We start from the raw sequence: 13987 nt of genomic DNA on the forward strand, positions 1-13987 counted from the left end.
ACACCCTTGGCTGTCAATAAATCATTTGGAATATTAGCGGTGCAATGTTACTCATGCAGCACAACAAAAAGAAAAAGAAAACACAACCCTACACTTTGTTCAGAACATGCTCCTTCTCTGAATGAATTGGTGAAATCTCCAGTTGCTTTTGTCTATTAATAAATTCATTAGCGCCATGAGACTGCAGGAATGAAGACATTCGCCGCCCAAAGACTCACAGCCAAATGATTACAGATCCCTGCTTGGCTAGTGAGGCTGTGATGTCTAAAAAGCAAGAATTAAAAATGCATTCCTTTTCCTTCCTTTAGAGGTTCCTGCAATTACTCGGTCGGTTAGAAACACGCAGGGAGGCGTTTCGCCACATCGCTGCCTCACAAGCTACTGTACCGTCTTTAACATTTCTCTCCATCAATGCCACTCCACTTCCTCTCTCCCGCACACAAACAAACACACACATTCGCTTTATCTCTCTATACTGTAAAGGCAGCCCAAAAACTGCTTGTTGTTGGCCCTCATCTTTGCAGAGCAGATGGCTGCATTTCTGCACCACATGGCCAGCACTCAGGAGATGAGGGGAGCTCTTTAAGAAGAAAAAGACTTTCAATCTGCTTTAGCAACTGTAGCTCCTCCTCATCATCATCACATCTTTCTTTTTTTTTTTTTTCTTTTTTTTGCACGGCGTCAGCAGCAGCTCTCTCGCCCCCGACCAACACCATCACTACCACCTCTACATACCTCCACAGCGGAGATTTGACGCCCTGCATTTGTCTAGCTGCTGTGGACGATCATGTAAATACTTAATGCCTATGTAAACGAGTCAAACGCAAGGTCACAAAGTGAGATTATTAAGATGCTGCGTGGATGCACAGTCGACTGGCCAAGAATTCCAACTGGCTGGCCCCCTCCCCTTGGTTTCTATCATGTTTCTCCAACATGTGGGAACACACTGCATATGTATGGAGAGCTGCATTCATTATTCATGCTGGGAGTCAGTTTGAATGTGGTGGAGAAGCAGGGTTATTCGGGAAGAGGATGGCGAGCAGAGACTAGGTAGGAGAGAGTAGGGGAGTGTGTTATCTATATTTATTTATTTTTTGTTATAGATCTTGCACTATTTCTATAATTCAGTTTGCGCAATGATGAGCTGAATTTGGCCTGAAGACTGTAATGAGTAAACCTTGGGGAATCATTCAGAGGTTTATTTGCGGTCATCATCTTGGCCAGCTCCTGTATGCTTGTGGTTGTAAAGCTAGAAACATATGAGTGCTTATAGAAGAAGCATAGATTAATAGAATGTATAAGATCCTCAAGTATTTCGAAGCAGATGTTTAGCTTTGAATCAATTACATGAGTGACTTTGTGATGTTAAGCAGCTGAATAATACTGAAGGTGCAACATTACTACTTACAATGTGGAGCATGATGTAGTCACCCAGACGTGGGGCGCTGTCGATGCGGACGAGGATGCCGTCCTTGATGGTTGTGCTGAAGCCCACTGCCAGCCGGTCCGTCCGTGTGCTCGGCCGCTCGTTGTTAGGCCACGTGTACGTGATCAGACCCCCTCCTTTACCGAAGATATAGGTGGTGCCGGCTGTGGAAACACAAGTGAGGAGAGAGGGGTGGAATTAGATTTGTTGTAGAAGCAGATAAAAGAGATGGGGTCAAATTGGATTCTGTGATGTACAACCATAGTCTAACTAGACACCGGGGATCACAGTGTCATCACAGGACACCTTTCTGGCAAAAACTGGATCCAAACTACCTCTATTAGGAGCTAAGTCTGCTCTAATTCCTTTACAGCTACCTCGCCACAGCGCCAATGTAATTGTGTTGAGTTCTATTTTAGGTTTTTAATGTTATTCAGCCACCACCACTTTTGGGTAGAAGTCAGTGGCTCCCCCGGCGCCATCTATGACTTATCCAGCTCTCAAATATAGCCCCTTTCCAGGGAATAACAGCCAGTATGGCCAGAACCGGATAAGTCTCCCAATCCTCATGTATTATATATGAGACCTGCAACCAAAGAACAAAGGCTGGCAGAGAAAAGGAGAAAAGAGGGGAGAAAATATATATATAAAAAAAAAACAATCCAAGAACTTTCCTTGGGTTTAATTTGACAAATGCAGAGTAAGAAAAAAAGGTCTCAGTGGGGGGGAATGAAAATTTTCATTATTACAATGCAGATTTGTGGCAGATTAGAGGCTCTGATTGGATCAGTCTTGGCCCTAAGCCACAGAATATGTGGAAGTTGTTTGTGGATTTCCTTTTTTTTTTTATCATCACGTGGAGCAGGAAAAAAAGAGAGAAAAGTTTCATTATTTGGTTGCAGGGTCAGATTCAATTTCAACTTCTGAATGTTCCCTAAGGTGCGTCAGAATTAAAGCACTGAATCCTTGAGCCGCTTAGCCATCTTGTCCACATTTAGGCAAAGATAATCAAGAGATCAAAGGCATTAGACCTACAGCAGATCGACTAGTGCGTGAATCAATATGGGAGACGAAACAGACTCCTGTGGCCCAAGGATAGTGGGAAGCATTTGGCTCACCTCAGACACTGATGGGGGATTGCTAATGAAGTCTCTGAGTTCTTGCATCAATGTTTTAATTCATTTTTTTTCATCCTGCCTCCATCATCCCTCTGCATCTCTTTCTTCCACACCACCTCTCTCCCTCTGTCTCCACTCCCTGCCGTTCCTCTCGTTTCCATTCACTTCTTCCCCAAGTCACCTGAACATCTGTTTGGCCTTGTGATGGGTGCCCAGCTGTCTCGCTGTTTCCCCTATGAAGCGGCCAACAATCTGCTCTGTGGTCCATAAAACCCTGGGGACTGCGAGAACATATGGATATGAGGGAGTAAGAGAGTGGGAGAGACTCTGTCGACCAGATGAGTGTCTCTGTTTGCCTTCGGGCACACAAAAAGGTCTGTATTTCACACTCCTCAGGTGTCAGAATTGCACACCACCAACTAAGGTCGTCGATGTGACATAAAAAAAAAAAAAAAAAATCAAAACAACTGAAGCATCCCGGGCCTCAAACAACTGCCTCGCTTTTTGTGACTAATAACCATACATGGCTGGTTTAACACAGACGCCTCCCTTTGAGATTCCTCTTCTTTTTTCTTTTTTTATCTCTCGATTGCTCTCAATGACATTGCAACAACTGAAGCTGATGTTTGCCTCGTGTATCACCTGCCACAAATAGCTCATTTCCTCCATGGCAGCGTGTCTGTGTGAAAACAAGGCGTTGATGCCTTAGCAGCAGATAGCAGCCTGCAGCCAGGTTGCACTGGATGTGGCCCCGCTGTCTCATTGCCTCAAAGTTTCTTCTTGCCAGAAGAGTTCAGGCAGACTTGGGATCAGTTTTCCCCAGCAAACGAGCAAACTTCGCCTATCTCATCTAACACACACTCTCTCCTTTTTTTTTTTTTTTTTTCTGGAGGGGATGACGATGATGAGCAGCAAAGATACAAGCACCCCAGGGAGCCAATTATCACATTGAGGAGATTTGCTTAGTGTTTCAAGAAGACAATGTTCGCAATGAAACACACACAGGAAGCCACACGCACACTGACTGACGCACGCACACGCGCACACACACACACACACACACACACACAAACAGGCGTATTGACGGAGGCACAAATGCACATTGTGATGCTCCACTGTATAAGAAGTGTGCAAACATGTGCGCACACACACAAGCGCTCAAAACATGATGGCTTCTCACATACAATCACACAAGTGGGTGATTATCTGCACAAGTACAGAGAGGAGACAGAACCCGAGATCGCAGAAATGTAGCACATTTCCCTAACAACCTGCTGGGCCCAGACTGCACCGGCTGTATTTCCACACAGAGAGGAAGTCCACTGCATACCAATTCACACATTGTGCAAAACGGGAGTGTGGCATCATTTCTGATTCTCATCTTAAGATTTCGACAGAGGGAGGGCGAGAACTGCACGCTACTGTGGAGGGGCAGGAGGACTGTAGCAGCTAGGCTAAACTTCCAAGGTCAAGAGTTTCATTTGAATAACTTCACTACAGAGCAAGAGGGCTTTCTCCAGGTGACTCGGGTGATCCTGGAAGGAGCCCGCCTATGCGATTGAATTTCAGTGATTTTTTTTCATGGAGACTAATTACATGAAAGAGAGGATAAGCAATGGCATATTTTAGCATTTCTAGCATATTTTAGCATGCATACTCCCAATTACTTCAACTAACACCTCCTTGGGCAATAACTTGGCCTCAAAACTGTTAATAAACAATAGTGTTTTCAAGGTTTTCTGTTTTCTTTTTTTTTTTTTTTTTACCCAGTATTAAAAATTTGCTACACTGGAATGAGAGCGCCAAAATGCAGCTTTTCCTTATTGAAACGAAATAAATCAACATGCTACTATTGCTTTCACTTTTTTTGTAGCAGTGTGTACTCTACATTAGTGCAGATGCCTCACATTAGTACTAGCAGTAAAGGCAAAAACCTTTTAAAATGTGCATCTAATTAAAATTGCAAGCGCGCATCAAAGGAAGAATGTCATTCATTGTCTGGAAAATAACTTGGTTCATTAATAGGACGAGCTATTAAAAAGGGATCTCTGTAACAAAGTGTGGCGAAGTGATGGGTTTGTTCACTCTTTGCTTTTACCTTGATTTGCTTGGTACCAGTGCAATCAAGACTTTGATCCAGTACAACACATTAAAGCAGTAAGGTAAAAGCAGTCCCCATTTGTTCTTTGCTTCTTGGGGAATGGCCGTCAAAGTCCTCTTCAAAGTTTTGTAACCGTTCCTGTGTCCCTTTTTATCTCCTGTAATTACCGCAGAATTTCCATCTGCCACCGTGGTCATTCTTGGCATTCTTTAAGAGATGGGTGCTGACAGCTTAGTGCCATCGTTGCTTACAAGGTAAGCGAGTGTGATGCCAGTAAACGGCAGAAACGATGTGTACAACACACACACACACACACACACACACGCTCGTGCGGCTTTCACAGCTATGACGACCTGGTGAAAAGCCAACTGCAGGGGAAATATCATCAAAGGAATCAAATCTACAAACAGATTACTGCACAAGATGTTATTTTGGTGGATCAGAGGGGACTTTCATCTCCATCTCTGAATAATGCAATCTTGCCATGGCCAGTGGGTATTGGAGGGAGAAATCTAATTGTAGCATATGGGTGCTCAATTGATTTGTGATTGAAGGGATGGGAGAGAGACAGCCCTCTGAAGAAAAATAATGGCCGACACTGATTTTCTTTGATTATTCTTTGATAGTCAAAATACCTCCAAATGAGCCTTAAAAATCTATGGTTCCAGTTTTTGGTTTAAAGGCCTGGTGCTGATGCATTTCTCTCCAGCATTTTGATTCATTGCATCTGCAGTGTGCCTCGATTTAGAGACAAACTGTAGATGAGAGACTAGGTCAAAGCCTTGGCCTCTATTTCACAGAGGTCCCCTGAGGCGTGGGAGAGCAGACAGAAGGTCAGAACACCTGTCTGCAGAACAGAACTATGTCCTGTCCTTCAGGCCCCCCACGTGACATTACCCACCTAGTTGAAAGAAGGATTAAAAAAAAGAAAAAAAAAAGAGCTCGATAGCAGGATACGGCGTTTTCACACAGGGGCAGAAATGGCGGAAGGTCACTGTTACCAATCCACTTAACCAGCGGGAAAAATCTGGGTGGATCACATGTTTGCCCGTCAAGCCGCTGCTCAAACTCAGTCAGCATATGGCGATAAAAAAAGAAAAAAAAAGAAAGAAAGATGAAAAACCCTTTACGTGCATTACTTACAGGCACGTGTGCACGCTCTCCTCCCTCTCTATCTTTCACACACACATTTAAACTGTACCAGGCAACAATGCTATCTATAAAAGAGCAAAAAGAGCAGAGCAGCTGCCATGGCGCACGTCGGTTATAACTGGGTAATTGGTTGTATTCAGGCTTCACACCATGCTGTGATAAAACCCTCTGTTTAGAGGCAGCTGGTGGAAGACCTACACTTAAAGACTGATACTCTCTGTCCAACTGCAAAGGCTGCTGGGAGGCGGTGGTCAAGTCAAGAGTTTTTTTTTTTTGGATGGGGCGGTGTGTCGACCTGTGTGTGCATGTGTGTATCACAGCCACAAAGAAAAGAGGTGGCAGTGGGTAAACGCTCTAAACTTTAACTCTGTGAGTATGTACGCATGCGCACACACACACACACACACACACACACACAGCACAGTGTACGCACACACACAACACCACACACTTATTTAAAGTCATCTGCATGAATGAGTCTGAACTTTTGCACATCCACAAGCACACACACTTACTCTCCTTGCTGTGTGTGAGCGTGCGTGTGTGTGTGTGTGTGTGTTGTTTATGTGCTTTTATGTCTTTCCCCTTGTTATCTCTTGGGCTTTCTGCAGCGCTGGCACCCCAGGGGACGGTAAAAGAAGACAAACATGGTTTGATGTGGTCGAATTTTCTGCCATCGGAGAATGAGGAAAAGAAAGGGGAGCGTTAAAAAAAAAAATCCTGAAAGTGAGACGCAAAATGTAATTGCCTCCTCAATCACGTTCAAAAGAAGTCTCTCATCACAATGCTTTTCCCTGCCGTGCTTCATACACAACGAATTATTAGGCTGTCCTTCACACAACTACAATAAAGAATCATTGACAGAGGAATCGAATTGCGAGATAGTGAGCTGTGTAATCACCGGGATTTATCTCCATTTTACAACCTCTTATCATTTCATAATTCATATTTCCAACTGTTGCCTCTCCCCTGTGGGACAGAATGAGGGACAAGACTTATGATTGAACGCTCTCTCTCTCTCTCCCTCCCTCTCTCCCTCTCTATCCTCAATCAGCTGCCAGAAGCAGGAAACGGCACTACAGACGTCCGCGCGTGCATGTGAGCTGTTGGACTTTTAATGTATTTCAGTGGCAAATACACTCATAACGCATTGTCACCACACATGGTGGTAACGTGTCCCATCTTTCATCAGCGACACTGGAGAAAATACAGAATGTGATTGATGAAGGACAGCGTGTGGTGAAGAATGGCTATGTAAAGAAAACAGTCAGCCTTGAATGATTTACACTGTCTGTTTCCCCGCTATAATAAGCGGTAGCATTACCACACTATATGGTTCCACGCGCCAAAAACCATGGGTAATAGAAGTGGAGGAAAAAGGGAAAAGAGAGAGAAAATGGACAAAGTGTATGTAGTGAAAAGTGGAAGGTTGTTTGCAGACAGCCAGAGCTGTATTAAGATATATGGGCAGACAACAGACTGGAAAATACATACAGAATTGGGATTAAGACACACTTTTGTTTATGGTATCTCACCAAGATTTGCCCTTAGCTAGACTGCTATTGACAATACTCATGTATTCAGCCTAATTAAACTTTATATGTGTGTAATTATTTTGTGTCAGGTGTGGCTCCTGGAGGGGACTTTCATGTGTAAACCTGAAGCTAAAGGAATACTAAAAATTGGCAGAAAAACTGCTGGGTGATAACACAACACAATCTGCAATTATGACTCAGACTGCATACAGAGGATTGTATGGATTTCTCTACATTCTATAACATTTTGTCAGAGTCATATTCCAACTTTATGAGCCAGAGCCGTCGAACAAATGCAGCAAAGCAAGGCAGAGGCTCAGGCAGCTTCTGCTGCTGCTGCTGTTGCTGCTGCTGCTTGGGCTGCAGAGCAGCACTACTAGCCAGGATGATAAAGTCTGAGCCGCTGGGAAGCAGCTCCACTCGCTGGGATTGAGCAGTCAAATACTACAGTGGTTGCATTTGTGTTACAGTTGCCCAACAATGCCAAGACAAGCTAAGACCTTTTCTGCTGCAGTGAGATTCAGTGTTGACAGTTTTGCCAGTAGAGAGGAGGTGCAGGTGTGTGATGGGAAATCACCAAAGTCAACAGGGAGCACAAAAACATGTTGTGCTTCCTCTGCAGGGCTCAAACTAATGATTAAGACTCACTTCTTGCAGGAGGAAAGAAATGTCAGAAAAAGTAAACACTTCCTTAATTTTAACTTCTCATTCGAGAAGCTGGAACCAGCAACTGATTTGCTTTTTTTTTTTTTACTTGAAGAATAACTAAAATGATTCATTGATTACCAAAAAAGTTTCCAGTTAATTTTGGCGATTGACCAAACAATTAATCTAATAACTGTAACTGTAAGCTACTGTGCACACAGCTGCCAGTTTATCAGGTACAGAGGGGAGCTCAAACTACACAATCCTGCAGTAAATCCTCCCTTCATAAAGGTTATAAAGTTCAGTTGAGTTGCATCACTGAGAAGTGTGTAATATTTTGTCCTGCTGCCAGTAGAATGGTACTGTATATAGTGTGACATTTTGAAAACCCTGCACACCGACACGGGTGTTTAAATTCATTTTGATCACTTAGACCTCAGCTCAGGTTGAAGATGTGCAGGCTCTGCTGGGAGGTCAGATTTGGCCGACGGGGACGCTATTTGCCAACCTTTTACACTTTTCTGAACATCATTCCTGGGACTAACCTGGCTGAGCACAATGAATTAGCCAACTGTTAAAGGATTATTGTGCTATACGTCTTTCACAACTGCTCATTCTTCCCTGCAGCTTGAAATCAACGTGTAATATATCTAATTGGTTTGTGCTCAAAAACACTTGAGGTGCAATGACTTCCAACGATGCACCACACGGTGAGATGGCCCGAGCAGAATAAAAAAAAGTTCTCATCTTTCTCGCCACCCTTCATTGACGGTGGACATACTTGACATATTTCCACGATGAACAGCTTGATTCTCCATCTGTATCATGCTGCTGAGGCAGACGTGGGGAGATGTGGGGAGATGTGGAGAGCAGGGGGAGAATGGCGGAGGAGTCACTTTTTTTTTTTTTTTTTTTTTTTTACAGGAGAAGAGAGAAACGCAGTCAAGTGGCGTAGATGGAAGTCTGAGAGGCACCCCCTTCCTCCCCTCTCCCCATTTCTCAGAGCAACAGGAAGAGGCTTTGTGACATTGGTTCCTTACTCACAGGCATGTCAAATCATCCTCAGATCGTGACACAGGAACAGTACGACCGACTCACAGACACCTATTAACCAAGCAGTCATGTATCCTCACTTCAGCTTCATGTAATGCTGCAAAGGCACAAATGTGAGTACACGGACGTGAAGATACCCACACACACGCGCGCACACACACACACACACACACACTCACACACACACAAACTCGAAACAGCAGAAGGTGATCCATAACAACTCCCCCCTCATTACTGCGAAAGTCGGATAGTCGGTCTCACCCTCACGCCCTCCTCTCTCCTGCTCCCTCCTCTCTGTCTCCCCTCCTGCTGCATTACTGGCACTCTCTCTGTTGTAGCGGCGAGCGGACAGAGAGGAAGAGCTTTAAATGATTTTTTTCTTGGTTCCCTGGAGATGTCAGCTCCTATTCTCTCTGGTTGGAAAAGGAAGAGGGTGAGGGAGAGGGAAGGGGGTCTGAGGAGGATTTCAGAGACTAGGGGAGGAAGGAGAGATGTGGGGTGGGGTGGGGGGTGGGGGCTGCAGCTGAGATCCACGCAGCACTCAAGGCTACAAAGAAGACCTGTCTGCTGACTTCAATGCCGCACGCTGCCACCAGTAGAATTTTTAGAGAAGGGGGAGAGAGACGTTGCAGAGAGATGAAAGAAAAGGAGGTACGAGGTAGGAGAGATGCAGAAGGATGCTGGGTAAAAGAAGAAGAGACAGACAGACAAAGATGGGCAGCAAAGGTGGAGCAAAGTCAGTTTGAGATGGCGTAAACACACAGAGATTGCAAGTAAATAGCTGCGACACTTCCGCACCAAAGCTCTGTAAAACCCGCCTCAATCCCGCTGCTTTCTATGGGAAAAATTTGCATTCTGTCAGCTGAAGTGTTAATGTTCACACTGCTCTCAGCAAAATTAGGACATGAGTGTCTCTTTCCCATCATTCATAATGCATGACACACAATGTGTGCGAGGCATATCACTTCAGACGCAGGCCACACCAAACCCTGCTGAGGATTAGGTGAAGAAGATCTCCAAAAGAATAAGGGATTCCAAGATGGCTCCGAGTGGAAGCATCATTTATAATTGAATCTTCCCCAGAGGATAGTGCAGCCTGTCTGCCTTTGCCAAGGCTTTGCGGAGAGCCCAGTGCTCCTCTCTCACAGTCTGTCTCTGTCTGTCTCTCTGCAATAACTGAAAGGCCCTCATACACAAATACAACACAGCAACCTCAGCCACTGATCTTATCCCAAGGCCTTTATGACTCAAACCCCAGTTGGACACATTTACTCATTCTGAACTTTTTTTTACAAACTTGCCTTTTTTTTGTTTTTTTAGTTTTTCGTCCGTGGAGTGGGAAAAGTTTTTACAAACACCGCGTTAGAAAATTGCCTGTGCGTTGTCCTTCACAGCATGTGGAGATAATGATTAGGATCGGGACAGGATGTCAGCAGAGGTAGAAATTGCGTCAACTGCAAAGTCACACAACCATTGGCGTTTTGCACTTCATCAGCAGCTTGTAAAAGGTTTTCTGTGGCAACACAGTACAGATTCCTGCTGCTGGTATCGCGCTATTCTGCTAATCGACATTTGGCAGTGGTAATGCGTAAGCAAAGGTTCCACATGAAGACTGCAAATTAGCAAACACGGATGTAAACATTACACTATTTAACATATTGAAAAAAAAAACAGGCTTTGCACATGTTTTATGAGGAATGAAATGCACTCTAATCCATGTTTGTTTGGAGAGTAACACTAAATGTAAATATAAGTGTTTCCATGGAAACGACGCAGGGCACCTTTAATATTTTTGTAGATCTTGAATACTACCCTTATTTCTATGATTGTATTTTGTGAAGGTGTGGTAACATTTTGTAATAAAACTGTTATTTTAATCTAAATCTTGTAGTGTACAGATACCTGCATATATAGGCTGTTTTTCAAAGATAAAAGCGCTGTGCTGAAACATGTTGGCTGAATAAAGAGCAGACTCTTTCAGAGGGGCAGATAGTGTTGCAGAGTTATTTTTCACATGATGCCCACAAACCACTGCGGCAAATGGATTTTGCTGGTTCTGTTTGTTTGCCTCAGACTAGTTGTGTACAGAATGTATTCAGTCAAGACTGACTGACTATCTGTCAAATTGGCTGCCACCTTACACACACAGCAAGCAGCCAGCGCCAGTATTTTTGCTGGATGGTAGGTAGCTGGTGTTAATTTCAAGCACTGATGATAAAGAAAGCTACCTATAACTTCTTCGCCTCTCCTCCTTCTTCAACTGGCTTCAACTGAAAGCCTGAAAATGTGGGAAGTGATAATTAAGGTGGCACTTCTGCATATAGTGTTCCCGCATGTACAGTAATTGCAGTTTGCAGATGTCGACAGCAAAATGTTGCAAACCAAAGGAGAGAGCGATGCTTTTCTTTTCCATGCCATTCCTGTCAAATGCATTCGAATCCATTCTTCAGACATGCAGCCTGTGTATTTAAATCACAGGGAGAGTCCATTTATAAAATACCTTGAGAATCTATGCCTCAGATGCCCACCTGCCTTTGAAGAATATGGATTAGAGAGCTGGACGGAAGGATGCTGAAAGGAATAAGCATCTTGTTCGAAGCAAGGCTAATCTTTCCTTTGATTTCGACAACATCAAATAGAAAAGTACTTGAACCTAAAGTGTTATAGACAGAGATGGCTCTCCCTCACAAGGGGAAAACAAACAATGTAATCAAGCTGACAATACAGATCTCTGTTTTTGAGCTCAAAATCTAACTGTGAATAAACATGCCTGATGACCTTTTTTTTTGTTTACTCTGTGTCTTTTTGTCTGAATTTGACGATCGCCCGCTGAAACACAGCTTCATTGTCTTCTCTAAAGCAAGAACAGCTGTGCCTGCGGTTGGCATAGCAACCCCACATCCCAGCCACCAGTGTCTGTGACAGACCTGATATCGTCTCCTACCCTACCTACATCAAACACCTTTACATCTCACTGATTATCTTACAAGCAGTTCCTCCCCAGTAATGATGAACACATACACACACACACACAAAAAAAATTGCAATGAACATCCCACTCCTCCTGTACTCTCTCTATCACACACAGAAAAAAAAAGCATACACATACAAAATGCAGGGCTTGGAGTGCGAGACAGAAAAAAAAAAAAAAAAAAAAATTCAATCAAGTTTGTACTTTTCAGAAGTTTACTCAGCCACCTCCCTCTGAGCCAAGGACTTCAATTCCACAGTAACATTTAAGGCGGCGCTCACTGTGGACCTGTGTTTCTCACAAAACAACTCTCAAATTCAAGCTGAGGCATGCCATCAATGGCAACCTTGATGAAGTGATTGGTTTTGACAGGTAGCTGCTATTTCAGAGTGACATGCATTGCAACCTGTAAGGTACACAAGGTTCACAGCTAAGTGCACCACTCTGCCGTTCTTTCATGGAAGCAATCAGTACATGATAATGGTCATTCACGACATGAATCAGAATCCATCTCTCTGTGGTGTCCCGTGAACCTCAGTGGTGTTTTTGTGGTATTATTTCATGCAGCGGGTGATGAGAGTTTTCATGTAAAGGTCTTTGATGAGTTGATTATAAGTTACACTTATAGCCTCGATTGGGTGTTGGAAACAAACAATTGAAACTTTAGATGGCAATCAATGAGAACTTTGTGCAAGTCTGATAACTTGTTAAAAAATGCAGGTTAGGTTGTGTAATGTACAGTATAATCACTTGAGCACACACAGGAGAGACAGATTGGTAGTGGTGGAATACGTGAGTGGAAAAACATAACGAATGCAGATGCTTCCATACAGGGCATGAAGGCATCACTGAATGGAGTATAAAGATGTCATCATATCTTGCTTACGCAGTCACCAAAATGGGAACAGCAGTGGGACATTTTGGACTAAGGTGTTCAACAGTGCTCTCCAACTCTGCCATCACAGCGCCAAATGAGGGAAAACCTTTTGTTCATCCCTTCGGTAAAACTCCAGAGACTTGTCAAATCTATGCCAAGGAGCATTAAAGTCTTGCTAATGTCATGTGCACAACCTCACACATTGTCAAATTGATGGAGATGGAAGTCATTCATTCCAACACGGGGTGGATGGCGGACAGCAGCGGACCACTGGACCTGCTGGCCGTCTGATCACGGATACGTTCGGATCATTATTGGGGGGCCGTGGTGCTCATTTACCAGTCGTTTCACCTATCATGAGAACCAAGCTGCACAAAGCAAGCTTGACTTTTTGGTCACATTGCATGTCTGCTGTAAATACTTTTAATTTATAAATACTATAAATACCATGTAAGCACATAGGCACAGTGATGTCCTCCTTTTATTCCATCTCATAGTTGCAAAATCTCACACACAAGGACACACTACGAGATAGATAGCGGACTCTGACTGAGACAGTCTTTATCACTGCAATTGGGTTCCGATATTGGAATGGTACTCTGTAGTTGCTGTTTTCCAATTCCCTCCGGCAGGTGGTTTGACTTCAGCCCTCTATTGAATGTGTCAACTTTATAATTAATGCCCTCCCTCTCTTCAATTCACCTCCACTCTCTCCTCTCCATTCTTCTCCTCCCGACTCCTCTTCCTCCGCCACTGACCAGCTTACCTTGACCAAGTCTCGTCTTAAGTTCTACCCCTGCTCCAAGGACGTTGAACCTGTGACAAAACACAGCAGTGACTTAAGCCATGGAGGTCGGTCCTGCACCGACACCTCCTCTGTTATCTGTTTCCAATCCTTTATCAAAAGGAGGAGAATGGGTTTAGGAGGAGAAGGGGGAGGGTGTGGGAGGGGAGCAACGGAGATATATGCTTAAAAGGCCACTGCCACACAGCCTATCTACAAATAAACAAGAGGAATAGCAATCGATGAGAGGAGGGGGGTGAGGGGGGTTGGGGGGGGGGGGGGGGGTGGTGGGTAGGTGTCTGTGGTGGGTAAAGGGTTGCTTGAC

General features: G+C 44.0%; 1 protein-coding gene across 1 annotated transcript in view; it reads right to left on the reverse strand.

The window, feature by feature from the left end:
* The window catches only part of LOC111236123 (neurexin-3b), a 281111-nt gene that overhangs the window by 69588 nt on the left and 197536 nt on the right, over nt 1–13987 (reverse strand). Inside the window, exon 18 of the mRNA XM_022764739.1 lies at nt 1409–1590. Within this exon, the coding sequence (XP_022620460.1) occupies nt 1409–1590 (182 nt within the window). The remainder of the gene's footprint in view (nt 1–1408; nt 1591–13987) is intronic.

Source organism: Seriola dumerili, unplaced genomic scaffold (assembly GCF_002260705.1).
Source record: "Seriola dumerili isolate Sdu_G_001 unplaced genomic scaffold, Sdu_1.0 BDQW01000025.1, whole genome shotgun sequence".
In the NCBI taxonomy this organism is placed as follows: domain Eukaryota; kingdom Metazoa; phylum Chordata; class Actinopteri; order Carangiformes; family Carangidae; genus Seriola; species Seriola dumerili.